This window comes from Anabas testudineus, chromosome 12 (genome assembly GCF_900324465.2).
Source record: "Anabas testudineus chromosome 12, fAnaTes1.2, whole genome shotgun sequence".
NCBI lineage: Eukaryota > Metazoa > Chordata > Actinopteri > Anabantiformes > Anabantidae > Anabas > Anabas testudineus.
Genome location: NC_046621.1, coordinates 16,081,340 through 16,109,107, shown reverse-complemented (window position 1 = coordinate 16,109,107; position 27,768 = coordinate 16,081,340). Strand labels below are relative to the sequence as shown.

General features: G+C 43.2%; 3 protein-coding genes across 5 annotated transcripts; 2 read left to right on the top strand and 1 right to left on the bottom strand.

Moving 5' to 3' along the window:
- si:dkey-16j16.4 lies at window positions 1–16,226 on the top strand. The gene is made up of 5 exons (XM_026356918.1): window positions 1–693; window positions 6,838–6,919; window positions 7,133–7,635; window positions 11,358–11,411; window positions 14,926–16,226. The coding sequence occupies exons 1-5, from the start codon at window positions 625–627 to the stop codon at window positions 15,049–15,051; spliced, it is 834 nt and encodes a 277-aa protein (XP_026212703.1). The 5' UTR covers window positions 1–624; the 3' UTR covers window positions 15,052–16,226.
- slc4a1ap (solute carrier family 4 member 1 adaptor protein) lies at window positions 15,319–23,150 on the bottom strand. The gene is made up of 14 exons (XM_026356914.1): window positions 22,194–23,150; window positions 21,841–22,063; window positions 21,540–21,668; window positions 21,402–21,462; window positions 21,178–21,317; window positions 20,910–21,070; window positions 20,536–20,605; window positions 20,253–20,442; window positions 20,078–20,168; window positions 19,743–19,983; window positions 19,368–19,466; window positions 18,882–18,967; window positions 18,706–18,775; window positions 15,319–18,133 (listed from the first exon to the last, which is right to left on the bottom strand). Exons 1-14 carry the CDS (start codon window positions 23,031–23,033, stop codon window positions 18,084–18,086), a joined length of 2,451 nt encoding a protein of 816 aa, XP_026212699.1. The 5' UTR covers window positions 23,034–23,150; the 3' UTR covers window positions 15,319–18,083.
- Window positions 23,151–23,263: 113 nt separating this feature from the next.
- Window positions 23,264–26,874, top strand: supt7l (SPT7 like, STAGA complex subunit gamma). Of its 3 annotated transcripts, none has more exons than XM_026356915.1 (5): window positions 23,264–23,379; window positions 23,986–24,457; window positions 24,553–24,877; window positions 25,374–25,611; window positions 26,225–26,874. In XM_026356915.1, exons 2-5 carry the CDS (start codon window positions 24,030–24,032, stop codon window positions 26,563–26,565), a joined length of 1,332 nt encoding a protein of 443 aa, XP_026212700.1. In that variant the 5' UTR covers window positions 23,264–23,379; window positions 23,986–24,029; the 3' UTR covers window positions 26,566–26,874. The 3 variants fall into 3 exon arrangements, with proteins under 3 accessions (XP_026212700.1, XP_026212702.1, XP_026212701.1); XM_026356917.1 differs by lacking the exon at window positions 26,225–26,874 and adding an exon at window positions 25,889–26,197; XM_026356916.1 differs by having other exon boundaries at window positions 23,265–23,379; window positions 26,264–26,874.
- The last annotated feature ends 894 nt before the right edge of the window (window positions 26,875–27,768 follow it).

Genomic DNA, 27,768 nt, shown 5'->3' with positions numbered 1-27,768 from the left:
GAACGCTCGGGCTGTGGGAGCCCTCCGTGGGCTCGCGCGGCCGCCGTGCAGTGGCTTGTGTGCGCGCGCGCGCGCGTGTGTGTCTGAATGCGAACAAGTTGATGTTGTTGTCATTTCTTCATTAGCGTTATAACAATTCTTATTATTTGCTAGTTTCTCCGCCTGTTTGAATTAAGCTGTGGGAGCCAGCCGTGGCAGCGGCGGCTGAGCCTTTCAGAGCCGCCTGCGGTGAAGAAGGACTTTCTCCGGTGAACTCGAACACAACAAGTTCGCTCCGTCCACCCTGTGACAACAAGCCTCAGCTGCGCACTTGGACGACTTTCCGTGCATCACTTCTTTGTCGACACTAGCTAACTTGGAGCTAAGCGCACCGCCGCTCACGGTGCTGCTAGTTTGTTTTTATTTTTATTTATTTTTTTTAATTATTATTTCTATTTTTCGTGGCTGGCAGTTTAAAGTCAAGTTATGGTCCCGTGTGCCTTCTTTTAAATGTGCGAAAGCCGCTCCTGTTAGCTAATGAAGCTCTACGCGTCATAGCAGAAACACTACTCGTGTCGGAATTGTAGGTGAGAAGCCATAAGCTAGCCAGAAAAATAAAATAAAAAAAACAAAACAAAACAAAACATGCTGAAGACGCTGACGAAGAAGCTGAGGAGACATTCACTGAATGAGATCCATCCTTTCCAGCTGAAGGTAAGTTCGGCCGAGTTGCCATTTAACATGCTAATAATGAGTTGTTGTCGTTGTCAGTGCACTGTAATACTGTAAAACACCGTTCAGTGTGGAAATGAACAGCATGGCTTTTACTTGTGGCTTGTGACTTGTTCATTTGTAGGCCACTAGACTACGCAGCTCTAACATGGTGAGCTCTCAGCCTTTAACCTTGCCTGGACGAGTTAAAATGAGTTCATTAACACACTTTCTCTTTCCCTTTTGCACACACACACACACACACACCCAGGCACTGTGGCACAGACTCCTCATTGTAGAGGCTTTCTCTTCCAGTCTGTCTTCCTTGGTGGCATTTTGTGCTTCTTAAATCCTTGACCCATTCATTGCCATGTTAGAAGGGATTTCTTCACGTCTTACAGAACCAGGCCAGCTGATCCACATTGCTACACAAACACATCAGGGAACATGCGGCATGTCAACAAACTCTCCCACTCACAGATGTTCACTCATTGACTCATAAACTCGCCTATTTGTCATTCGACAAAGTCAATCTAGGGAATATTGTTCCCACACTCAGCGGACAGAGTTCGCTTGTGTGGAGAGGAGGATTGTCAGAGTGGTGCGTGTGTACCTGCGTAACTAGATTCTTCATCTGCAGAGAAAAAGGCGAGTGAAGTGAAGCATCTGTGTGTGTGTGTGTGTGTGTGTGTGTGTGTGTGTGTGTGTGGTGACCACGGGGGACTAGCAGTGGAAGCTCATTTATACAAAACTATAAATAAACAAACATTTCAGGAAAAACCTTATTGTTGCGAGCTATAATTGCCCCAACATCTACATCTTTACCCTTCAATTTTCCACAACAGGACCCGTGCAAGTGCTCCTCAGTTGTTACTCCCTGCTCAGTTTGCATAATGCCTCATTTTGGTGAGTAGAAGGGTGAATTGTATCCTCCATGGGTCACTAACTTGCTCCATCCACAACACTATTGTGCGCCAACCAACTGTACTGTCGCATGGCAGCCATTTTGTGTCAAAGTGCTCCCGTTCAAAAGGCCTGGCAGTGGATACAGGGGAAAGTGTGCCATCCCCATTGTCCACTTTTGTTTGTGTTTGTTGCTCTGTTCAGTGGTAGCATTCTTTCTTTCAAAAGTGGTTAGTGTGACGGGGAAAGTGAATCATGAGCAGTTAGTAAGGCTGGTGCCTGTCTTTTTAAGCTACACCTCATACTCAAAACTACTGCATCACATATCAGGTAAAGTGCACACAACAGCATTTAAAGTAGTGTTGAACTTTTATAGTGTCACTATTAATACCTGTTAATTATAAAGTAGTATTGAAGCTAAAATCAAAGTTGGTTCAGGAGACTTCACAACATTCACATGTATACACAATCAGGGATATTTAGTAGAAGACTTTGCAGCCAGGATGATACATCATTTCTTGAAGCCTATGCTGTTAATGATGTTTGAAACTCATGATGATGAATGATAGTGTCTTTCTTTAATATAAGCATATAACATAAACAAACACTTTGCAGTAAAAAATGGAACTTGTCAGTGCTTTCTCGTGTTTGTTACTTATTGCCAATTTATACACTAATATGATATATGTATTGTAAGTTGATATCAGCCTGGCCTGTCTTGTTTATTAATATAGACTCTAACTGAAATAACACAAGGACTTGGACTTAAGGAGTTAGGAGAAACATGTTTAAAAAAACACTAGCTTAGTCCCTTGTATGGGTGTATCAACAAATGTTGATACAAATTTTAAAAACCCATCACTCATAGTTCAGAACACTGGCTTGCTGTCATAAACTCGCTGTCTCCGACCCTAAGCTTATGTAAGCTCGGTCTTCGTCAGACCTAAGAAAGTTTCCTCTACAACCAGAGATCGCAGTTTGCAGTTGTTTTTAAAGACTGAGTTGTAGCCTGCTTTTGAAGAAAATAAAGCCATTTGCTTATTGGTTGTGTGAATCTCAAATCAGCAGCAGTGTTATTTGATAAAAGGGTATTGGTTATTTGGTTGTTAGCATCGATTATTGACATCCAGTTTATTGCCAGAACCATATTTGATTATTGTCTTTGTTTGTATAGTTTAATGGTTTGTTATAGACATTAGTTATTTCAATTATTATTATTTGAGATGTTCTGTCACTGCCTGATTGAGGGCTACGTTACAGGATAGCTGACCATGGCCTAAAGATGTCCAAGAACTCGTACAGTACCTGTCCTAATCACAATTACTTATGCTGCTCTATGGGGAATATCCACTGGAGTGTAAGGGAAAGCAAATCAACTATCTCTGACCTGCCTCTTGTGTACTTTTATTAGAGGAGGAATGGAGCGTGACAGTGTCCATATCAGTGTGGAAGGACAGAGCAAAGCTGATATGTGTGTGAACTGGGTGGTGTGTGCACGCCGTGACATTGCCATTGATCCAGCTTAACAAGCCGCTCACTGATGAAAGGGACTGACAAGGATTTTATTCAGCTGTTCTTGACACACAAATGCACAACTTTGTCCTTGCATGTACACTCAAAAACTTAAGTTTTATTGGTACAGACCCACTTTTACTTGTCTTACATGTCTCAGCTCTCTAATGGTATCATGTAGTCCGCTATTACTTGCTCTAATAGACACTGGTATATAACTGTTATGTGAAGAATGATTAAACTTAGTTGTGTATATATTTAATTATTATGAAACGTATACAAATTGCTGTGTCACAGCATCACTACAAAATTGATCACTCTAATTCATGCAGAAATGTGCAAATACTGTATGTTAAAGATTGTACATATGGAATTGCATCATTGTGGATCTTATTAGCATGTCACTTTTGAATACAATGTTGTTCAGTTACAGTTCAGAGCCACTGCAAAAGCTAGACAATTTGCAAGTGTGGTGAAAAGCTGAAAGTTGCTTTCAGGGTAGTTTGGTGCAGTTTTTCAAGCCCAGACTGCTGCCATTTCTCCTAGTAGTCCAAATCCTCACCTCAAACTGAATTTGAATATTTGCCATGCAAAATAGCAGTGGAGCCATATTTAGTAGTTGGACAAGTTGGTTAAAAACTCCAGTGATTTATTAGGTGAAATATATGAGTGGTGTAATTGGAGGAGTTATGATATTTTAAAAGCTGCTACAGAGCTACAGGTAAAAACTAACATGGAGGCAGGATTAGGAGAACATTTAGCTTTTAAATGTAATTTTCACACGTTTTGAACATGTCTCCTTGTTTTGACTGTAAATGCAGTGCTAATTACTAATAAACATATGAGAAAGGGTGTGACTTTAAATGATTCTGGTTGAACATCTGATTGGGTTGTGTTTATGACCTCAATGTAGGCCTATACATTATGTCATTATGCTCCTTTGCATGTAGTTCCTCATCTTGCAGCATGAAGTCAGAGTACAAAGTGGATGCAAATGCAGATCGGTGTTCATAGTGACAACCAGACATTGTTTTATTTTAGTATTTTTCATACATTTCACCAGTGCTGTAATGATCAAGCTTTGTCATTGAAAAAAGCAAAAACATTACTACTTATTTGTAGATGTACAGTAGACAAAGCCCAAATGTGGTATCACCACAGGCACTGGAATTGCACTGCTCTTCATCCGTAACTGACAGCCAGTATCGATGCTTAGCCGAAGGGATTATAGTATGAGGTGGCCTGTTCAGTTTGAAGTGGTGCAATCCAGGCTTAAGCACTGCATTATACAAGAGCTGAGTTTTTATAAGTACATTCTAATGAAATGCATTAGATAATTTCGTAATTTGTAACTCCTCACGATAACATGGAGGCTACAAGTAAGTTTGGCAATATCATGCCTCATTATATCAGAAATTGCTTGCTTTATGAAATAAGCGCTTTTACGGATTTGATTTACTTCTAAATAAAATGACATTTTGTGTAAAGTGAGATTGCATATAAAAACATTCACTTAGTACCTTATTTTTGGGGCTAGAATGATGGCACTACATCAATGAAACCCTGTTTTTCCTCCTTTGTTTTAGAAAAGTCCTGCCAAACCCCTCTAACTATAAGCTTGAACAACAGTTTACTAGAGTGAGACCAGTACTGTAGCTAACTGTGCCATTTACTTTACATTTACATTTACTGTATTAGATGTAGTTCTCTGAAAAACAGGATGTTTTCCTGCACTGTCTCACAAATTCACACTGCAAGAAAGACACCATTTGTAACGGCAGTTTTTTACATTCTGATCTCAAATAACTGCAAGAAAACAAATGTCACTTAAGTTTCACTGTCTTGAAAACCAATGCCTGATTGAGTGTCCGAAGCAGCACTTAGAGCAAAGCTTTTTTCAAACACTTGTACATGCACGCATATCCTAGATAAGATTTGCATAGTTTATTTATTTTTTTCTTTTATAATCTGACACAAACCTGCTTTGTATAACTAGTCATTTCTAGTGTACCAGCTATTCAAGTGATGGGTAGTGTTACAGTAATCATAGTGTATCTGTGACAGTAAAGTAAGGAAGTCAGTGAAAGTGTGCTAAACCACTATGCACAACTTGTGTGTTGTGGTTCAGCACACTGTATGCATCAATGTGTACATCTGAGAAATGCAGTTATTACAGCATATTGTGACAGTGCCTAGAACATGAACAAGTCCTACTTTGTTTGTGTCAGCGCACATCCTACCATTGAGCTCCATGTGTTACAGTACATTTCTGTTATTCTCTGATCCGTTAACCACCTCTGAGGCGGTCCCTGAGGGGAAGGAAAGGCCAAGGAAAGGAAAGGAAAGGAAAGGAAGGAGAGGCCAAGTCATTACTGTTATGTTTGTCTCTAGTTGCACAGACAGTGATTAAGATGTGACGTGTGTGAACCACCAGCATCACTTCATTCTTAGTATTCTGCAGGAGTAACTTTTTAATAGGATTTAACAGGACTGTTTCATGGACGCTCTCCAATAATAATTCAATGGAGTGTGTGTGTAGCTGAAGCCCTGAGCCAGCCACTTGCCAAAATACATTTCCTTCCCACAGTTATTCCTCGGCATAATTTTCCTTTGGAGTTAATAGGAAAATGCTGTGTGATGCTGTTTAATTTTAAAATCCCTTAGAGCCTGGCTTGTTTGTCTTGTACATTGGCTATTGGCCTGTTCACTGAGAATCTATCTCACGACTCGTGTACCATTGAAAAGCAAAAAGGCTGCATCCAGGCCAACAGTGTAAGTAAAGGCAATCTTAGTATATTCGGCTAAATCTTTACAGTGATATTTGATACCTTGAAATATATTTATTTTCTATTTAAAAAGTTTTACTATGTCCCTTTTTTAGGATCTTCTGAACCATAATGGAGCTACTGATTTGACAAGGAGAAAGAAGTGTTTGTGCAGTTGATATTTAACTTGTGACAAAAGGAGAGCTACAGGCTGCAAAACTATAGATTGGAATTCACACTTAGCTTGAAGTGAATATGGTCTGCCCTGTTTGAGGCTCTGGGTCCTTGCTCCACTTTTTCCCTCTTTTTGGAGAGCTTCACAAAGAAGAGGAGGTGCATTTGTGTGTGAGCAAAAAGGGGTACACTGTGTATGTTTGTGTGGACATATGTGTGGAAGCATACAACGCACGCACGCACACACACACACACACACACACACACACAAGCACAGATGGCAGCTGCTCAGCGAGGCCTCAGAGTGGTAATTACTGAGTGTGAGGCGCATTACTTAACTCTTAGTACTGCAGTCTGCAGGGTATCTGTATTGTTGCTACTACTGTAGACAGCGAATACATTTTAAAGAGACAGGCTGCTTTAGTCTGTCTGCACTTAGACAACACTATGACTCAACTGTGTGCCTACCTTTTGTGAGCATCTAATGTTTGTTGTAGAAATGATCAAGAAATAGTTGCATGGATGTTAATATTTTTGTTTTTGTTGGACGCCCACTGTAGATTATGCATGTGTTGCAGATAATGGTTTGTTTTGCTGTGAACCTTGTAGCTAATATTCAGACCCTTCAATGATTGAAAAGACTTGAAAAGAGCTTTCACAGCACGGATGCTTCTAAGCCAAAATTTTGACAGAGGAGCATTTTGAGTAATGTCTATCACAATTGGCAGTGTAAGGGGTTAATGTGCCAGGCAGTATTACATGGCCTACTTGACCTACAGTATCCGTTTTCCAGATTTCATACCATGGCAGTGGAGAGGGAGGGGAGAGTGATGATTCAGAGGGGGAGAACCAGGAGCTTGCACAGATTGACAGAGGTATGTGCCCTCTGCCAGACAAATGATTTTGTTGGAACTACTTCAGATAATAATAATCTTCTCCTTTTCCTTAACCTCTTGAGAGATTCTCACACATTATCATCAGATGTTTAAAGTCAGCAGATAATGTGCTACATATGTATATACTATTTACTGTGAGCAACTATGTCTCTACCATCTTCTTTGACATTTCCTGCTTATCAACTCCTCCAGAGAGACGGAGAAACTGTGCCCTCACCCCCTTGGCCACCAGCCAGCAGCACAACCAGGGTCCCATCTCTCCAGCCCGGTTACGCCGCCTCCGCCTCCTTTTAGATGCCAATCTGGATCGTCACTCTTCAGAGGAAGAGCTTGAGCGAATCAGCTGTGGTGACAACAGGAAGTGGGTGTCACGCCACAGCGATCATCACAGCAGCGCCTCCAGTGATGAGGAGGTGCGGGACCTCTGTGGCTGCGGATCACTGGCTGCCTCTGCCAGGCCACTGGTTGAGCCAGGCACTTGCTTGGCTGCCTCCCCCAGCCCTGTGCACTTCAGCTCAAGCCCACCACATAACCTCAAGCCACCCCCTATGCGCTTTCAGCTACAGGTGGTGCAGCCAGTGGCACGGCCCATTATTTTGAGCCACTTTGACCAGTCAGCACCTTACAGAAAGTTTCGGCACAGTTATGGCGGAGAGCCTGGGAGACCCAGTCTGGACCTGGAGAAAATGCAACAGGTGACTCAGGCAAACCTACAGGACTTTTTAATTGGCAGCAACTGCCTCCACCAAAAATGGCATCTTACATCATATTAAACAGATTTTAGTTAGATAGTAATAATAATCATTGAGTTGAGAATACTTAAAACATGCCAGTAGGTAGTTTGACTTACATATTTAGTCAGCATTTTGTATCATTAACATATTATGGGATAACATTATTGACATCCTATCTATTTAATGTGAATATGAATGTTCAGAAGCTCTACATAGTTATAAGTAAAAATAGCCATATTTCAAATTTGCTAAACTTTTCTCTAGACAATAAGTATTTGTAAATTAATTATTACTGGCAAATTTCAATGAAAAGTAGTCAATACAAGACTAATTGATGGTTAGTACTATTGTATTAATGTATAAATATAATTTAAAGTTGTAGCTGATCAAAATGGAGCTAATTTAACATGCACACTATTGTTGTACTGTAGTTTGATAAAATGCATCTTATTTTAGAAGCTACTAACTTATTGCATTAAAAAAAAACTAATTTGAAAAAATAACAATATTTGTCAAAAATATGTAGTGAATGGTAGAGGAACAATATTTATATCTCAATTGTAGAGCAGTGGAAGTATTACTCTCATAAAGTAGAAATAGTCAAACAAAGTACCTCCCAAGTACAGTGTGAATGTGCAGACTGTAAAATGAAAATGTAGTAAAGCTCTCAGCATTTAGTAACTAATGAATTATTATGAGCTTAATTATTACACTAATTGTTTCTCAGGTCACACAGACTAATTATCTGTGCTGCTCTTGATATGAAAACACTGTGATGGTGAACTGCTATGGTAAAAAAGTGACGATGTGCACATTGGACATATGCACTCCTGACCACAGTTATGCCAAGAAAGGTTCATTATTTCCTTTTGCTACATATTGGCACACTACCTGACAAAGTGGTATGGGGATGTCTTCCTAGTCACATTTATGTTCTACCTCTAGAGTAAATTCTTGAAATCATTCATATGATGTGTTTTTAAAAACAATGTTTTCATTAGTTGAGGTAGATCTCTTTGCAGCAGTAAGACATTCAGCCTCTTTAGTAATACCTGTATGTCCGGTGCACTAAAATGTTAAAAGAACCAAACAGCAGATAAGCCTTAAACTGCCTCTCTGAACAAGTCAACTCAGAACTGTTATGTTGGGCCAAGGATTCTGTCCAAAAATACAATTATGTCCCTGCAGTCTACCCAACTACCCTCCACACACTTTTGGCCAAACAAATGCGCACACTTGCACAAGCAAACAAAGTCTTCCCTTTCCATAGCCGGATGCTCGCCACCACGGTGGTCTAGCTGGAGAGGGATGAAGGAGAGGGAGGCACGGATGGCAGATGTCCGCCCTCGTTTTGTCACAAAGGCTGGCGAGTTAGGGGAAACGATGGAGGGGTGGAGGCAGAAGGAGAGGATTAAATACACAACAGAAAAACGACAGCCACTAATGAGTCATGGAGAAGCTGGTCCTCTAATCATTAAAATCCAATAGACTTGTTGGCCCACACCATGGATGGGAAAGGGTGTGTGCGCTTAGTGAGGATGCATGTGTGTTTGCAGAGAAACTGCAGGTTTCAGGGGTCCATATGTCCATGAGGGAAAGAACAGATGCCGAGAGACAGCGGGCAGTATTGAGGGGGTGAAGAGAAAAAAAAATAGGAAGACTGTGTGTATGTGGGGTGGGGGGGACGCGTCTATCATCCTGCCTGTCTTTGTGTCTGCATGTGGACATCCTCCTGTATCAGTGTTGCTGTATCTGTCTGTGTGTGTGTGTGGCCACAGTATGAGCGTGTCTGCATGTGTAACAGTGTGTGCACAGTTAGTCAAGTGGAATGGGAGGTGCTGCAGGGAATACAATAGGGGGCCTACGGAGGTAGCTAGCAGACACAGCTCCAGTCACCCATTAACCCTTTAGCTGAACAGCTTCCATTCACAGTTTGTTTCAACTTCACACCATCAACATGCCATTTCTTGTCAATGTTATCCCAGAGAGAGAAAGACAAATGAGTTAGATCTTTAAAGGTGATAAAACCAGAGGGATTCTGGGAGGTAGAGAAGCAGCACACAACTGGATGGATATCAACACACACATGAAACTATTCAAGTCCTGTATTTGACAAGTCCTGTGTGTTGGGAGAATGTAAGAGTCCAGTTGAGGTCACTGAAATGCTCAAAGGACGCTGGTGATCTGAGACCATCCAAAGCCAGTGATTGACAAGCAAGGCTACTGTTGCCACAGCGTTGACCTGAGCCTTTAACATACATTTATTTATCTCCAAGTTTTCCCAAAGGCTAATCAGGTTGTTCTCATTCACTGTCTATTAATCCCTCATGCAGGCCAGCTCACATTCAGTTACTCAGAGGAGGCACTGCCTTTGTATGTCAGCCTGATTATCATGAAAGAACAGCGGGTTGTGTAGCAGATGCTTTTCATGATCATGAATGACTTTTCATGACTTTTTCAAGATTACCATTAAACTAAAACAGCCACATGTTTTGAAAATAAGATTACAGTTGTGTAGGTATGCATAGTAAAAGATGAGCTGGTGTTTCTGTGGTATGTATTAAGATAAAAACAGTAGCTACGTTATAGTTCTCACCAAAGATTAGACCAAAGGTAGCTCAGCAACTTTTCTGCACTGTCGGATTTTTACATGACAATTTAATTGAAGTTCCTAAAGAACAAAATCCACCATCACACGGAGATAAAATGTTAAAAATTCAACACCTGTTAAACAGTCATCAAAATAAACCTTAATGAATAACCACAGTTGGCAAGTCATGACCTGTTGGAAGTTGTGTGTGTGTGTGTGTGTGTGTGTGTGTGTGTGTGTGGGGTAAGGAGAGCGGCGTGAGGTGGTGGTGGCCAGAACGATTGTACTGCAAGCCGAGTGGTGCATGAGTAGGATGAAAGAGAAAGACAAATGTATCTATCGAGTTCAAGTAAAAAAATGCAGCTTTTAAAATAATCACCTGCTGCGTTAGACATGTCTCTTTGCAAGCTGAATTAAATCGAGTACATTTTCAAAGCTTTGGAATTTTTGTTCAAGCAGCTAGCACCCAAACACATGATAAAATAAGGACTGGAGGGAGGTGAGCATGAGGGCAAGCAGCAGCAGCAGCTCTCTCCCACACCACAACAGCAGGAGTCTTGTGTTTCCATTCTTTCTTACCCCTCAGAAGCTACCTCTCCGACCGGAGACAATCCGATGATTGTGTGGTCCCTCCACCCCCACTGTTTTTTTTTTTCTTGTTTTTTTTTTTTTGTTTTTTTGAGAATACTGGAGCTGCGTGGACATGGAGGGGAGTGGGAGACAGGATATTGCATAAGGTTCACTGACCGTTTAGTTTAGTGAGACAGCTGGATCTGCCACACTTCCTGTTTCATCCCAGTACTGTGTTAATTGTCAGCTTCCCATTGTGTACAGTATTTTGCTCTATTAATGCAAAGATTACTGTGGTGGATCGTTTAATATGCTCAATTAGAAATCGACATTCAGATGAACGACATGAACATTACTCATAGTTTTACTGCAGTCACTTTTGTGGGTTCACATTTGTAATGAACTGTACAAAGCAAATTACACAATTGTGTAACTTTTCCACAGCCTGGGACTGTCACACACAACAAGTCAAGCTGCTGCAGAAGTTTGCTTCTCTTATAAGAAGTGTTCTTGTGCTCCACAGAAAATGCTGCTGAAAAAGAACTGTGGAGGGAAAACACGGACCATAAAGATTCGGGTGAGTTCATTTTTATTCAAGTTCTTCTCTTAATCGAATGAACAAAACAAATACAAAATATGTATGGCATGTTAAAAAGCTAACAGGGATGGCTGCCATGAAGATAAATTGTTTATACAAGTGGTAATAATTTGAATAAACATACACACACACACAATCTGCACATACAGCTTTTCCTTTTGCACATACAGCTTTTCCTTTTATGCAGAGCCTTAATAGGCAGTCCAAACCAGGGTTTCCATTACAACAGTGATAAGGTTGCAAGCCCAGCCTGTCTAGTCGCCAGCACCTTGATGTCCATCCAACTGCATACTGGGACAGCATCTGGCAATGGTGTTTGTTCCCATGCCCTCTGCTAGCAACAGAGCTGCGCCTGAGGTGTCTGAAAATCGGATCACTTTGTCAGATTCCTTTTGCAAACAGCAAACTAAACTAAACAGTTTACTGCAGTGATACCGAAGTAAAGAACTAAGTTATTTTTCAGGCTTGTTTGATCTCTTGATCTCACTCAACAACCTTTAATACCCCAGCTTTCCACTCGTCCCATAAGTGGTCTCAAATGTGCACGTTTAATTTTCTAAATAGCTTTGAAAACGCAAAGGTATTTTCCCAACCGTGTCCCAACCGATGTTCCTGTAAAATCACCCACCAGCTCATTGCTGCAGCTGTGTATAGGTTGATGTTTGTTTGTAGTGGGTACGGGAAAACATGCTTGGAGAGTGGACTGGAACAAGCCTGGACATCTTGGCACAGAGCACGATACTCCAGAAGGATGCGCAGTGTGGTGAGAACAGTGACGTTATTATCACATTGTGTGGGCTAGTGTCAATGGAACCTTATCACACACTTGTTTATGTACACACACATACGCCAACAGCTTCTAGGCTGCTGCAGTCCTCCGAAACTCATCTGTATGTATGGCCACTATGTATATACTGCACATACTGTATATGAAAAGATCGAAGATGATCTTTGAGAGTGTTTTGTTAAGAACAAGTGAGTGGAGATGAGACATGGAGCTGAGGCAGAGGAAGAGGAGGTGGCGTGTTGCGCGGTTCCCTTGTGGTGTATTTCCAGGGATGAAGTCATTTTCCATTTATAGCCTGGCCGGCTGCTATCTGTTTAGCTCCACTGATACACAGAGATATTGCTCATTATCCTGTGTTCTCACTGGTGTAGTCGGTAGTGTTGTTGTCCTCGTCAGTGACGTCTGTGGGCATTGGGTGCGTTCCAATTCATAGATTTTTCTTGAAGTGAGTACACAGCGAGTGTTTGGATTGATGAGTAATTTGGAGGCTTGTGTTGACTCTTTCTCCCCTTTGTGCCACTCTGTAGCCATCTCTCCTTCTCTGTTACATCTTTTCTCTGCTGCTGCCTCTCTCTTTCCATCTCTGTCTTTCTGCTTTTATCTGTCAGCCCTCAGTTTCCTGGACAGCATTCAGAAGAGGCACTGGATCAGGATGGGTCCCCGGTAGTGAGAATGGATTGGAAGCATGGGTTAAGGAGGTCTGGAAGGGGTCTGTGTCCGTGTTTGCAAGGGGAGGGGGCCATGTGGAAGCAGTAGGAAAACACAGCCCTGGCAGCCTCTGTTGCGGAGGCCTCCCTTCTCTAAGGGTTGGAGGCTGGTGAAGGGGAGAGTGGTATGAGGTTCCCAGGCTGGAGCAGGCGTGTGATGGGGTTTGGTTTGAGAAGAAAGAATGGACAGTGATGATTGACTGAGGTTAAGGGAAGAGTGAAAGGAAAAACTCAACTGTGCTGCATACCTGTTTGATTTTTGATTGAGGTGAACTATGTGGCTTGGAGGCAACTAAAGGACATTTTTGGCCCCAGCACGAGAATAAACAGATGTTAAAGGAATAGTTTGATAATCTTGTAATGTGCTTATTTATGTGCTTGTTATTCAGGTGGATGGACTGAATAACAAGCACATAAACAAAATAAAACAGTCATCAACTGTTAGCAGGCTATCAGGGGGATCCAATAATTTTGCCACTTGAGTTTTTGGAGGAAACGTTGCATGTTCTAACTCCTTAAAGTAAAGCTGTTCTGTGTTCAAAATTACAGTATATGCCATAAATAGCATGTAACACAAGATTGACAGCCAGACTCAAACTGAGACAAACAGACATTGTGGATAAGTAGCAGACACAGTTACCATTCAGCTACCAGTGTGCTGCTCAAGCAAGAACTATTAAAGCACTCACTTTATTTAGGAGCTCCCTGGAAACCTTTGGCGAGTATCTAGTGAACCGTTTTTGAACTGTCCCTTTAACAGAAGGAAGTTAAGGAACGTTTTCAATCTGCAAGTAATGATCTAAAATAATGACCAACAGGATGAACATGTAGCTACACCTCATCCCCAGAGAGAGACATCTGAACCTGGTGTTTTTGAAGTCTGCACAAACTGAGGGACTTTTACTGTGCTTGACCCTTTTGGGCCTTAAATGTCCATCATACTGCAGATGTGACCACAGGACAACTCTGCAGGGACTGCTAACACGGATAGGGAGTCATCCCGATGTATGACTCGCCCCCACAGTTGGACTGACTTACAGCTAGCATATGGAGAACATCTTAACACAGTTCAGATGTATTTTGTTTTATGTAACTTGCCCTTGGGCTGCAATTTGTTTTTCCACCTCTGGAGTTTTTGCAAGCTTATATTAACAATGGCAGATAAAACAGGTCAAGGTGGTATTGGGAATTGTTGCTGTGGCTCAGTTGTCAGTGCTGAATCTCTGAAGACTTTGGCTGAAGTCATAGCAACACCTGTAGCTTCACATGCTCTGTTAATGGGGCTTTTCATATGATGTCATTGGCTACTTTTCAGTAGCAGTAGGCACTTGTTAGCATATGAATGAAATCAGTCAGACATGTCTCAGTTCTCAGAAGTGTTTGGTAACGAGAATAGGCATCTATCAATCTATCAGACAAAAGTTTTTCCATGGGATCAGCGTCTAATTACAACAAATCTGTCTCAAGGCCCTAATCTGTCTCAGTCCACCTTCTCATAAACTTCACTCCCCCTCAGCAGGCTCTGGAGAAAGTGCTGCCTTACTGCCAAATCCAACAAAGCCATTTCCTGTAGTTTCCTGTAGGGATGAAAATGACCAGGGCTAATTTTAGACAGAAGGCTTGTAGAGCTCCAACAAGTACGGTTCTGCTCCGAGGGGGATGTCTGTGCGAGTGGAAAAGCATTTATGTCACCAAACCTGCAGTGTGAAAATCTTCTAACGAGCAGCAGTGATTTTCCCACGACTGCTAGTTAGGTTTACTGGCACTTTTCTCACAGTCTCACATTTCTAACGCAACCAGAAAAGCCAGTGTCACTGTTGATGTCTAGTGACGTACAGTAACTGAACTGTAACATCATCGGTCTTTGACAGTGGGCAATCCTCATCTATACATCTAATAATGCTGAAACGCTGAATTAACCTAAACACCTACTTCTGACAGATCTCTGACCAGCAGTCCTTCTCTCTCTCTCTGTGTCTCCTTCTTTCTGTGTCCTCAGAATCTGACCAGCAGTCGTCCCCCTCCCAGGTACACCTACGATCCCTCCATTTTTGCCTTCCGCTCCTTGAGCACAGCGCCCCCCTGCAGCCCCATGCCCCCTTCTGAGGATCCTCCGTGCTCCTAAGGAAATTCATCCACCACCAGATTATCCTCTCCCCCTTCTCTTCATCCCCAGACAGCTGCTGTTTTGTGGCTTCTGCAGTGAGACCACGGAATGACTGCTGAACAAAAGCGAACGCTAGAAAGACATTTGTTTGATGGTCAAACTGTTGCACACTCAGGTAATCCCACGTGTTATTGCTGTCACTTTGATCATTCTTCTCCACATGAAACCAATAGGACCGCTGGGAGAACAAAAAAAAGGCTTAAACACAATATTTTTAATGATACATCAGGTATTGCGTATGTATAGCTCTCTCTAAAAAGATCCTGTGAATGAAGGACAAATGATCAAGAAACAAGTACGGACTTGTTATGGTACAAAGGGACACGGACAACCAGTTTGAAACTTGACTTTAGTTCTGAGTTGGATCACTTTCAAGGGTAATACTGCATGTAAGACAATCAAATGGTTCCAAGGTTTCTTCCTTTAATGTGATTACTGGACATCTTGTAAGATTCTTGGTGACTTCATATGATAAACACGACGAGGTGAGTCATATGATGTCTTGTTATTGTTAAGATGAACATAGACAGTGGTCACATTTGTCAGTCTGAAAAACTGCTTCTGTCGATGTTATTGAATATGCAGGTCATGATCAGCTATAACAAACATATGACTGTAGTTGAATAGTCAGCCTTTGACCTTTCGATGTACATTTCTCAATGAATTTGTCACCTTTTAGTCTAGGTTGAAGTACTCATATCCTCTTTCCGTGCATGAATTCGACTGTTTTGCAGAAAGAGGGGTAAATGGAAACAAAGAATGAAACTAGTTTGCTGCACATTTGGCAAGTGTAACTGGTGCTGTGTTCTGCATAGCCTACTTGTAGTGTGCCATTTCTTTCCCCGCATATTCGGTACCTCATTACGTTCTAGGTAGAAGAGGACCACTGGTGTATCAGACATTCCAGGGTTTTCTAAAGATCTTTTAATGCCTTGAAATGACATTCCTGTTGTACTGAAGGAAACCTGAGGTAGTTCTCAGAAGAAGAAGAAGAAGAAGAAGAAGAAGGTTAATTGAATAAACGTGTCACCGCTGTAACTAAGATTTTGCCGAAGTGTGAATGTAACATTGTGACATGTTTTTGTCCACTGTTGCACATAAATGAATCAATAAATGCCCTGTGGCCTCTTGTTTAGGAGATGTTTATTTGAAGTGTCACCTTTCTTTGCCAAGTTGTTTTTCATTTATCACAAGCGACTTTACTGCTGTATACAAACATATGGAACTGAAATATGCATGAATTATCATAAATCATGCAATTTTCAGCTTTCAGTAGTTTTTTTGTGTCCTTTAGCTCATGTTTTGGTTTTTGGGCCTACAGTTTAATCAGTTATAGTGTTAGATTCTCATCGTTTCCAGCCACCGCACACATAAACTAGAGAAACTGTAATCTCTGGCAAGAACTGGATGAAATCAAATAGCTAAGCTAAAGGTGGACAGATGATTGGAATGATTCTATATGAATACTAATGTTGCTCTGTATGTCTTGGATGTATACACAGGCAAAACGTTTCCTGACCTATTCATCATTACAACCATATGAGGTGATGATGCATTTGTGACTTGTTCTGCTCCCCCTAGTGGTCATAAATTCATTAATGCTGCTTTAATAATGTTCAGTTGGTTCACGTGTTAGTGTTAGTTGTTCTGGTGACCAATTGGAAATTGACATTAATCTATTTTGCCCAGACTTGCTGGGTTTACCAGAAGATATCCAAGTAATATACTGTAAGGCAGATTGTATGGAGGGGGACTTGTGTTTGAGGGACGGAAGAGTGGTTTCCATCTGCGATTAGTAGGTCACAGCACAGAACATCACAGCAACGATGTACAGCCAAGACCACAAGCCTCTTTGTGCCAGATCAGACCATGAGAAACACTCTTTGTGTGAGGGAGAGTTTCAAAGAAAGTCTGACGTCAAAACTGGGCTGGGTGTGAAGTAGAGGATGGATGGCTGGAAAATCTGGGGATATGAGATGGTATAATCGAGCCAGCATTATGAAAGTAAAAAGCTTAGAGTGCAGACAATTTTATTATACATTTATATAACAAAATACAGTTTCTTTACTTTGTGTTTCGAGAAAAAGACAACAGGAAAGAGGGTGGAAAGTATGGCAGCAAACCAAGAGAACAGCACTGAGTGGGATTTCACAAAAGCAAGGAATCCTGCTCTGGGCAAACACACACCAATAGCTGACTCGCTCGCTCGCTCATAAAGGCAATCTTGTTAAAAAGAGAACTTTCAGAAGGTTGGGCTGTGTAGACACACACACACACACACACACACACACACACGAGCACACGCACACACACACACACACACACTCCACTTAGCTTGAGTCATTATCAGCTTGCGTTTCATCCAGTAAGCCATCCAAGTGTCCAGATGGCCAGAAAAGCTGCTTCAATGCTCTCCCTCTTTTCTCCCTCCCTGCTACACACACTCCTTTAGAAAAAAATAAAATAATAAAAAAAAAAAAAAAGCTTGAATAAAGCCAAATAGGGGGAGGGATACAGACTGGATGTCAGGTAGATTTAACTGCAAGGGGAGCAGCCAAAGAGCAGAAAGCTGAATTCAGATCAGTTACTGCTCCTCTGTTCTCCTTTTCTATTTTCTGCTTGGATGATATAACAAGGGACAAGATTTAAACGCTACCTATCTCTATTAATGTCACAGGTGAAAATGGGGGGGGAGGGGTTCAATTCCCGAGGCTCCCCACTTTCATGTGAACTGAAAAGGTGTGCTTTCTTTAATCGCAGGCCTGAGACTGCAAATATCCCAGAGAGATAAATAAAAGGCAGAGCGTTAGCATCTCTGCTGGTCTGTTCCAGCCTCCCGCTTCTCTGGGCTCTTCTAACCTGAACCACACATGGAGATGGGGATGGGTGGAGAGGGTTAATGGTGAGAGCTAAGCAGGCGAGAGGCTATAATCTGCAGAAGAAAAGCTCCTGGAGTGGAGACTAAGGAGCTCTTGTGTTTTCCCATCAGCTCAGTAGCCATATTTATCGTTTAGATGTGTGCGGCCGTCTCCGGTCTGACCTGCGAGGGGAGAGAAAGAACGTTTGAGTGCTAAGAGGTTCCACATAGTATCCACACTGCTACATGTTATTGGGAAAAACCTCTACTTCAAACCAATCGGCCACCCTGAATTCCAACCCGGTCTGACAGATGTTTTCCAAGTTTATTTTATTTGAGTGTTATCTAGTCATTTTAAGTGGCCGCGATTTGCATTCTTATGCAACCGATGAAAGTAGTTGCTGGAGATACAGCTGCACAAATGGTCCATGAAAGCCTGTTTACTGCCTCTCGCCACACACGCGCACACCTTGCATATGCAGCCCTCTCAGGCAGAGAAGCTCATTTCACCATGAGAACAGCTCTAGTGTTGTGTACAACTTGTCTCTTACTGCACAGAATCTCCTTTCCCTTATTTAACAATTTTGAAATCTCATCGAGGGAGCAGCTATGAAGGCAAGGAGCTACAAAGAGCGCCATTTTCATGTTAACGCTGCTTGTTTAATACACTTGAGCAATGACTTCACCGCATGATCAGTTGTTCCCGGAAATAACTAACAGAGTCTAGTGCAAACAGCCAGTTTGAGGTCGTTTACCTGCTGGAGGCATCCACACTGAATAATCAGGGTCATCGTCTGGATACTGTCCTGACAGCTGCACTGGTGGCTGGGGAGGTGAATCATCATGAAATTCAATTTACTGCTACTACACAATACATCACATTTTCTATTAAGACACAATAAAATATTTATGCCTGTGTGTGAGGGCCTACCCTGCTGGGGCCCATCACCTTCTTCTTTACATTCTTTCTGGGGCTGGGCTCTGCTGCTGGCTTTCCATCCTCTTCTGCCTTGGACTCTGTGGAAATGTAGGTACACTACTTTAGATATGGAAAAATGCAACTAACAAATAACAAGTACAATTCTGAACTTGTACTTTATGTTGGGTATTTCTATTTTATGCCACTTTATACACACACACCAATTACATCAGTTCAGAGGGAAACAACTTTTTTAAAATACATTTTACTCCTCTAAACTTCCTTATAAAACGTGTTTATATTAAATTACCCTAAAGCATATAAACAAGCTCCACTTTGACCAGCTTCAACATTCACAGTAAGTACCAGTTCAAAACCAATTAATAAAAATTAAACATATAATGTTATAAGTCTAATTTTAAATGCACACCTTAATAGTATGATACTGTTTTTTTTTTGTCACACTCTAACATTAAAATGATCAAACACATCGCTCACCTGAACTCGACAGTACAGGAGCCTTGTTCCTCCTGTGTTGAGGTAACTGCTCCGCTGCTTCTTCAGACTCCTCATCTCTTCTCTGTTTGTGACTTTGCTCTAATTTGAAATTCAAACAAAACTACAGTGAAATGATGCTGATATGGACAAATGTGCATGTATAAAATTATCTTTCTGACTTTTACACTGAAAGTAGGAATCATGGGGACAGGTATGATTTGTCTTGTGCAGAAAATGGTTGAAGCTCCTAGTTGTACTGTAATACAGATCTACTGCCACCTAGTGGCACTGCAAGAAAGTGATTATTAAAACTTGCACATATGACAAAACTCTTTAGTTTCCTCATTAAGGGCCCTCTTCCTTCTTCCATTTTACCTGTCAGCTCATGGGACTGCACTGGCAGCGCTGGGGGAGAGCTGTCTTCAGACTTGGATATACTGGACTCTCCACAGTTGACATCAGACCCAGAAATACTTGCATTCTGTCCATTGTCATTGTCCTTGTTTTTCTCTGCCTCCTCCCCTTCCTCCTCCTCTTCCTCCTCTTCTCCACCAGGTGGAAGCTCTTTCATGTTGAAGAGCTCTGCAGGCAAGTTGGGCCGCTTAGGAGGCAACTTCTGCAAGAGAGGAGAAGAAGAAAAGGCAGAAACGGCCTCCAGTTCAGAGTGGTATGATTAAACCGAGTTAAAAACATTGGAAACAAACGCCTACCCCAATGGTGCCAGTCTTCAGTTTGAATTTGCTTCCTCCCTTCATGGCTCCAAAGAGCGGTAAAGTCTTCCTAGGCTTCTCTGTCTCTGGGCTGCAACATGCCCAAATATTGTATCAGTGACGTTCAGGACATCGTCAGGAAATAAAATGACAAATAAATAAGAGTGCGTTTCACCTCTGCTGCAGTGTGGGCATCTGCACGGGCCGTGTGAGTTCCACCAGTTTGCGGAGCCTCTGAGCGTCTTTGCGCAAGTCGACTACGTGGACGTGAAGCTTCCTGCGCTCCACTGCGTCCATGGCGGCCTCACTTCTCACCGCAGTCATAAAGGCGTCCAGGGGGTCCTCAGCGGAGGAGCTGGAAGAGTCTAAAAGAAGACACAGGACATATATCTATATGTAGATTTAGACATGCGAACACAAAACAGTGAAACGCAACACAACGGGTGATGGTGACTCACCTCCCCTACCAGCACTGAGCTTTTTCTGAGCGTCTGCCAGCTCCTTCTCCACCTCTGACAGTTTGGCCACCTACACACACACACACACACCAGTTTACATCAATACACCTTCATAGTGTAGAGCTGGTTATCATCAGAACAAAGTCAACTGAGAACACCTGTGCGTTGAACAGAGAGGAGACACAGGCACGTGTTATGTGGTGATGAAGATGTGTGCTTAAAACAGTGACTGTAAGATACATACAGTAAACATGAATTTGACTTTTTATTATTTCTAACACCGGCAAATAAATGTAGTGTGTGTGTGTGTTGGTGTCACACACTCAATGTGAATCATGTTAAATTTCCCAGTTGTGTAAAAACATTACGATTACCAGTGATTCATAGGTCTCGGGCCGCTCTTCAATCTTTCCGGCCTTTTTCATTCGCTCCTGCCTCTTCCTCTCCACGGTGCCCGTTCGATCTAAGAAGGTGTCGTCGTCGCTGTCGTAGTAGTCTTCGTCTTCCCAGTTCTTCTTCTTCCGCTTACGGGACACTAGAAAATAAACATAAAACAGGAAACGCTTTTTTTTTTTCCAATCCCAATAACAAGCGACATCTCCACATGGCGGCTCATGCTTCCACTTTCTCAAACATCCACACCTGCTTCCTGGCGCAGCAGCCCTCGGGCCTCCAGCATTCGACAGGCCTCCAGGCAGCACTGGATCGCTGCTTCTTTCTTCTTTCCCATGTGGGTCACTTCAGCAACCAGCTGCCGGCCCATGGCATCGTCCACTGGCAACCTGACAGAAGCATCAACATGAGCTGTGTGACTAGAAACACACCTCTCCCACGGGCCCAGGGAACATATTTTGAACTCCACTCACTTTATCCTGCAGAGCCAGGTGCCGTGGCTTTTGTCTTCATACTCAAACTCCAGCTCTTCCCCTAAAGGGATACAGCATGTCAAAGAAGTCCAGAAATCCAGGAAGCACAAAAACCTAAAAAAAATCAGGTTATTTTACCTTCTCTGTCATAGAAGCCCTGCAAAGCCTTTTTGGGGTCTTTCAGATACGCAGCTTCTTGGTCTTCGTGGAACTCTGTTGAGAAAGGATTTTCCTCGTTCTCGTCTTCCTCTGGAACGGCCTCCTCAGCTGCAGGGTGGATCAACGGGAGCGGACGGAGTCATAGAGAAGGAGAGAAGCAGAGGATTAACCTGATTCTTCAGATACTCGCCTATACAGTAACTAAAGAAGCCATACAAGCTGGACACAGGTGACACGTAACAGGCTGCAGCTTAACCCTAGGAGCAGCAGAGGAGCTCACCCATTCCCCACGAACAGCCCGAGTCTTCTGACACTTTGCTGTGGCTCTTGTTGCTTCCGGCCTCCCGGTCCACCTCATTGTTGTCGTCGACGTCGTCGTCATCCTCCTCATCAGAACCTTCACCCATCATCCTCCTCTCCAGCTCTGCCTTCTGTTTGCGGGCCCGCTCCCTCAGCTCTGTCACCGTCAGCTCGGACTCCTCTTCCTCGTCAAACTCTGGACCCTGTGGAAGCACAGTGATGAAGAACGCATAAGAACATCCAGCATTAGAATTTGTTTTGTGGTATTATTTCACATAGTTCTATAATTCAGTCCGTATGTAAGCAGGGTCGTGACGTCATCACGACACATACCTGGAGAATGAACAGCCTCGTGCTTCCACCAAACTTGACAACGTGTCCCACACGGAGTCGGATGTAGGTCTTCGGGGGGATCTTGTTCTTGTTCACCACAGTGCCGTGCGTGCTGCCCAGGTCGTGGACGTAGAAGCCCCGGTTCTCCCCCACCGCCTCCCCGTCTCCGGCCTGTCCGCGGTACTGGATCACTGCGTGGTACCTGGAGATGGAGGGGTGCTCCAGAGACACGTCGCACACAGGTAAGCGTCCGACCACGAAGTAGCTCCTGTGAGTGAGGGGTATCGTGTCCACTATGGCGCCGCTTTTGAGGATTTCTAGCGCGTACGGGACGTCCGCAGCTGTTCCACCCCACGGCGGCTCCGTGTACGGGAGAGGGGGGAACTTACCGGCTGGGGGCCCTTTGGCAGGAAGCACCCGGGGTTTAGCGCCTGGCTTGGTTTTGACAGGAGCCGCAGCCTTGTCGCACTTTGTGCCCTCTTCTTGCCGCTCTTCCGTGCGTTTGTTTCCATCGTCAGGCTCCGAAGAAGAGCCGCTCGTCCCGGCTGTGGTGTCGGCGGCTTCAGCGTTGTCGTTTTCTTTCACCGTCCGTGTTTCAGCTGCTGCTGCTGCGGGTTTGGACGGAGCAGCGACGGCGCCGCGTTTGCTGGCGATGGAGGGCGCCGCGAAGAGAGCCGGTTTCTTAAAAGGATCCTCGGTTTCTGGTTCACTTTGGGGTAAATTATCCTTTCCCGCTCCCCCTTCATTGTCTGTAACCGAACACGGGTCCGTCTCCATTGCAGAGCTCGTTTCTTCATCCGTAGTTTTCACGCTGAAGTCTGGAGAAGGGGAGGCGGCCATGTTTATTTGGTGTGACTGCGAAATTTGCCCGGGGTCTTTTAAGCTGCTAGAAAATCCAGACAAAACAGCTGACAATAATAAAACTATTAATACACAGAACAATAATATATTTTTAAGAGGTCGCGTAAAACGTAATAACAATTACAGCTACACTGTATGTTAATACAATTTATAAATGTAGTCCCGTCAAAATAAATAGCGGTGGAGGAACTAAACATGTTGTTCAACTGTTTGCCGGGGATTCTTTGCAACAGGGACGCAAACGCTCTTCCTGTGCTACTTCCTTCAAACATACAAGACCAATGGTTCCACTTGTCGAGAGACGTTTCATCTTTCTCTATATAATGTAAGTTATAGTCGCGTTTTAAACTCATAAATTAGTAGTGAAGCAGTAGTTACTTTGTTCCTTTCATAATATAATGAGTGAGTGCTGGTGATACAGTCAGTGAGACACTGGACAAGCTGTGTTTTTGCTCTACCGCAGACAAAACAAACAAAACAAAACAAAAAACACGTAATTTCGTAGCTTTAGAGAATAAATTCAGCTTTCTTCGATTCGGCATACTTCAGGGCATGGTCTTTTACGTGTTTTAAACATTAAACTGTTATTCCCGCAGTTTATTTTTGTGATAAGTGGGTTACAGACTATTATCGCTAATAGTTTCCTTTAAACATGCTATTATATAGTATTTACAACAGTGCCTCCGAGTCATGTACGTTTACGCGCAATGCCGATGATATTGAATTGCGGTGCTCATGAATAATATTTGAGGGGTTAAACAGGCTGACACTAGCTGTCAACCTGTTTTACTGAAATAATGTAGGTACTTAGCTTATATTTCTGTATCCCCTGTTGTTAGCCTTGTAGTCACAGTCTGGTCTGCCACTTTTCTATGCACTCATTTCATCCTTGGTTGTAACCATCACTGATCCTGTCTCCCCCCCTTTACAGTTTCCTGACTGAATGAAAGTTTGACTCCAGCTTGATCACTCATCATGATGCGTTACTGGGGCGAGATCCCTGGCCCTGCTGGCGCTCCTCCCAGTCGCAGCTCCTTTGACTTACTCCAGCGTGAGTTTCGCTCCGTGGAGATGCAGGACCCACCCTTGCACCAGCCCTCGGCCCAGCGTCCGCGGCCCACCACGATGTTGGACATCCCCTCTGAACCCTGCAGCCTCACCATCCACACAGTGCAGCTCTGTCAGCACGTCCGCCGCCTCCGTGGTCTCTTGGCAGCAGCCCAGGCCCAGGCTCAGGGTCAGCCCAGTGAAGGAGGAAGCAGGACAGAGGAGGCTGATAACAGTCTCCCCCTACGTCCTCCCACTCCACCTGCCATGCCTGATGACCTGTTACCTGTGGACAGCAAAGAGCCGCAGCAACCCTTCCAGCTCCGCCATAGTGACCCTGAAAGTGACTTCTATAAGTAAGTTACTTTGGGACTGACTGAGCTCAAATTGCAGTCCTCCATTATAATTAAATTTATAAAATTTATTTGATTCATTATTCCATCCCATCCAGGGGTAAAGGTGAGCCTGTCACAGAGCTGAGTTGGCCCTCCTGCAGGCAGCTCCTGTACCAGTCAGTGGCCACCGTCCTGGCCCATGCAGGCTTTGAGTCCGCTCAGGAGAGTGTACTCGAGACTCTGACCGACCTGGTCCATGAGCATTATCTGCGTCTCACTCGCCTGCTTCGGGTAGCGGTGGACCGGGAGGCGCGGTTAGGAGCCAGTCCATTCCCAGACGTGGTGGAACAAGTGTTCCATGAGGTGGGCATTGGCAGCGTGCTAGCTCTGCAGCACTTTTGGCAAGTTAGGATCAAGGACTATCACAGCTACATGCTGCAGGTGAGCTTGGGAATGGATCACACCATTAATGGGAGTGTGCTATTTCACAATGTGATGATGTGATGGCAAATCTGAGCTGCATTTTGACATTTTAAATAATTAGTCCTAAAAATAATCTGCAATTTAATAGATAGTAAAAATAACCATGGCTACGTTACAACAATGCTGAATCATCTCAGAAAGCACAAAAGACTTGGTATGAGTGAGAACAATAGAACGTGTGGCAGCTTGCATACAAGCTGCTTGGAAGTAAGCCCAACACCAAACTGAGAGACTTACTGTTGTCAGTGCCACTGTCGATTCTAAAGATATACTGTACAAGTGTGGAGAGCAAAAAGTGATGAAACTGATCTTTTTAAGTTTTAATCAGTGTTGCCTATGTACCTGATAATTATTTAGCCCACTTTATCTTTAGGTCAGAAGAGATGCATATGATCATTATGGATCAGTAGATAATTCAAAAATCTTAGTTTCCTAATAGATTTTCCTCTTCCAGGTCAGTAAGGATCTGTCAGAGGAGTATGAGCGACTAGTGAACCCAGAGAAGGCTCTGGAGGACTCGAAGCCTCTGGGGATTAAGGAGGAGCCAATGAGTGACATCTCTTTTCCTGTTAGTGAGGAGCCAGAAGCCGATCTGGCCTCTGGGGACCAGGCACTGCCGATGGGGGTCCTTGGGGCCCATGGTGAGAGGCTGGCTTCAGGCTTGGATGGGGACCACTCTCCTCATACCTCAGGTGAGTCAGCCTCCAGCTTAAATTTATATTCTGCATTCATGAAGATGTAATGCAGGTGGAAACTCTCCAGTTTAGATACAGAGTATATATGCAGATGTCTTGCATCAGTAATCTACTGATAACTGAAATGAAGTTCACTAAGCCGGCTAGCTCCAGTTGGAAACACTTTATAATGGTATTTGGGAGAGGTTTAAAGTCTTGGATAAAGTGATCACAGATGAAAAAATGTCTTCTTGTTTGGTTTCCTTTACAAGAAATCTGCTTGGTTGAATTTCAGAACAAAATGAGTTATTCAGAAACTGCAGCTTTATCTTAAGCTACAGTATGGGACCTTTGCAACTCAGGTTTGCAGTACCATGAGATTTTACAACTAGTCTACTGCACCCAGGCCTTCAGGTATTATTCACTTATTAACTTAAATTCTAATAAATAAATTCTAATAAATAGAGGATGCAGAACCTACCAGTGAATGAAAATTGTCCTTTTCTAATAGATTGGTGACTATATAACGGCTTTAATGGCAAATTTACTTGTAGAAGGGAATATTTCTGCTCTGCTGTCAGCTTGTAACATGCTTAACGTCTCTATTTTGTGTGTTTTTCCAACTGTTCAGGAAATTGGAACTTAAAGCTTTACTCTCCTCTCTTACAAGGTGGAGGTGGAGCCACCAACTCCCCTCTGTGGCCGCAGGTGAAAATGGAGCCGCAGGATGGCGAGGAGGTGCATGGCTCTGGCCATCATCACCACCACCACCATCACCACCCTGTCCTGGGAGGAGACGTGTTTGAGGAGGGCGGACCTATGTCCACCATGAGCGAGTCGGCCGGAGCAATGGCACCCTCCCCGGGAGGTGCGGCATCAGACGGCAGCTACGCCTCACATTCACCTGACTCCCTCATGGGTACGTCACCCGTCTTCAACCAGAGACCCAAGAAGCGGGCGAAGAAGATGTGAAGCTCTTGGAGGCGTGTGGCCCGAGGAGAGATGATGGAGTCTGAATTCCCCACTTATCTTTATTAGTGGTGACACATTAGCTGTACAGCTTCAAACTCAGGATGCTGGACTCCCCAGATGTTGATGTCATGGCCACTGATAAGCTGACTTGGACGTTATTACTACGAACAAACTGAACAGATAAAAAGGACATTTTGTAGTTTTCCATGTTTGTGTTACGAGTCCAGTGTCTCTCTAGTAGCAAATGTTGTTTCTCAATCCATTGTTGGGATTTATTGTCAACAGAATAAACATCACCTTTGAATATCAGTTGCCATTTAAGTTATTATAGTGTTTTCAGAAATGATAGGACAGTTATAATTAACCTAATGAATAGAAGAAAAGGTACAAAAGCAAATTACTTAGTTAAACATGTTAATAATTCATCAGAATGGTTTGTTTCCCCCAAGCCATCAACTCTTTTCTTCTAACTTACCAATTACTGCCTGTGCCATTCGTTACGATAAAAAGATTCTCCACCAAACCTAAAAGGGAAAACTTTTTTTTTTTTCCTCACGAACTTGCCGTCACATATTATCCCATTTTCCTTGTGCAGTACACTTCCCACGTAGCCCAACACGGCGGAGCCATCCTCTCAGAGACACGCGCACACACACACACACACACACACACACACCTGTCAACCTGAAGCTGCTCCGCTAAATTAGCATCTGTTTCAGTAATGAGGCAAAGCTGTGAATGTAGCACCAGAGGCAATTATGGCTTGGTTGTCTGTATCGTGAAGGCGACATCAATCCAGCTTTAATGGCAAATTAATTACGGCATGCATAATTTTGCATGCTGTATGAGCAGGTCTGTTTGAATACATGTGATTTGCTTTTTTTTCGTGGGCCTCTTTTATTTTCACAATTAGGCAGGTAATTTTCTGTGCCCATGCAAAGTGCTGATGAGGTTATAAGTATTGATATTCAATTGGCTGTTTTTTTTTTTTTTTTTTTTTATAAATGTCTGATTTGCAGAGCTGTGTGACCCTATGTGGGAGTCAGAGCAGCTGGAAACCAGAAAATCTCTCCTAGCTGCTGATAATAACTGTTAGCGACATCAGCTTGTTCTAACGAGAGTCCTGAATTATTAAATTTCCTATTTCACATGACCCAAAATAATGTATGTTGCTGTTTGCCCAGTGTCACATAAATGAAGACG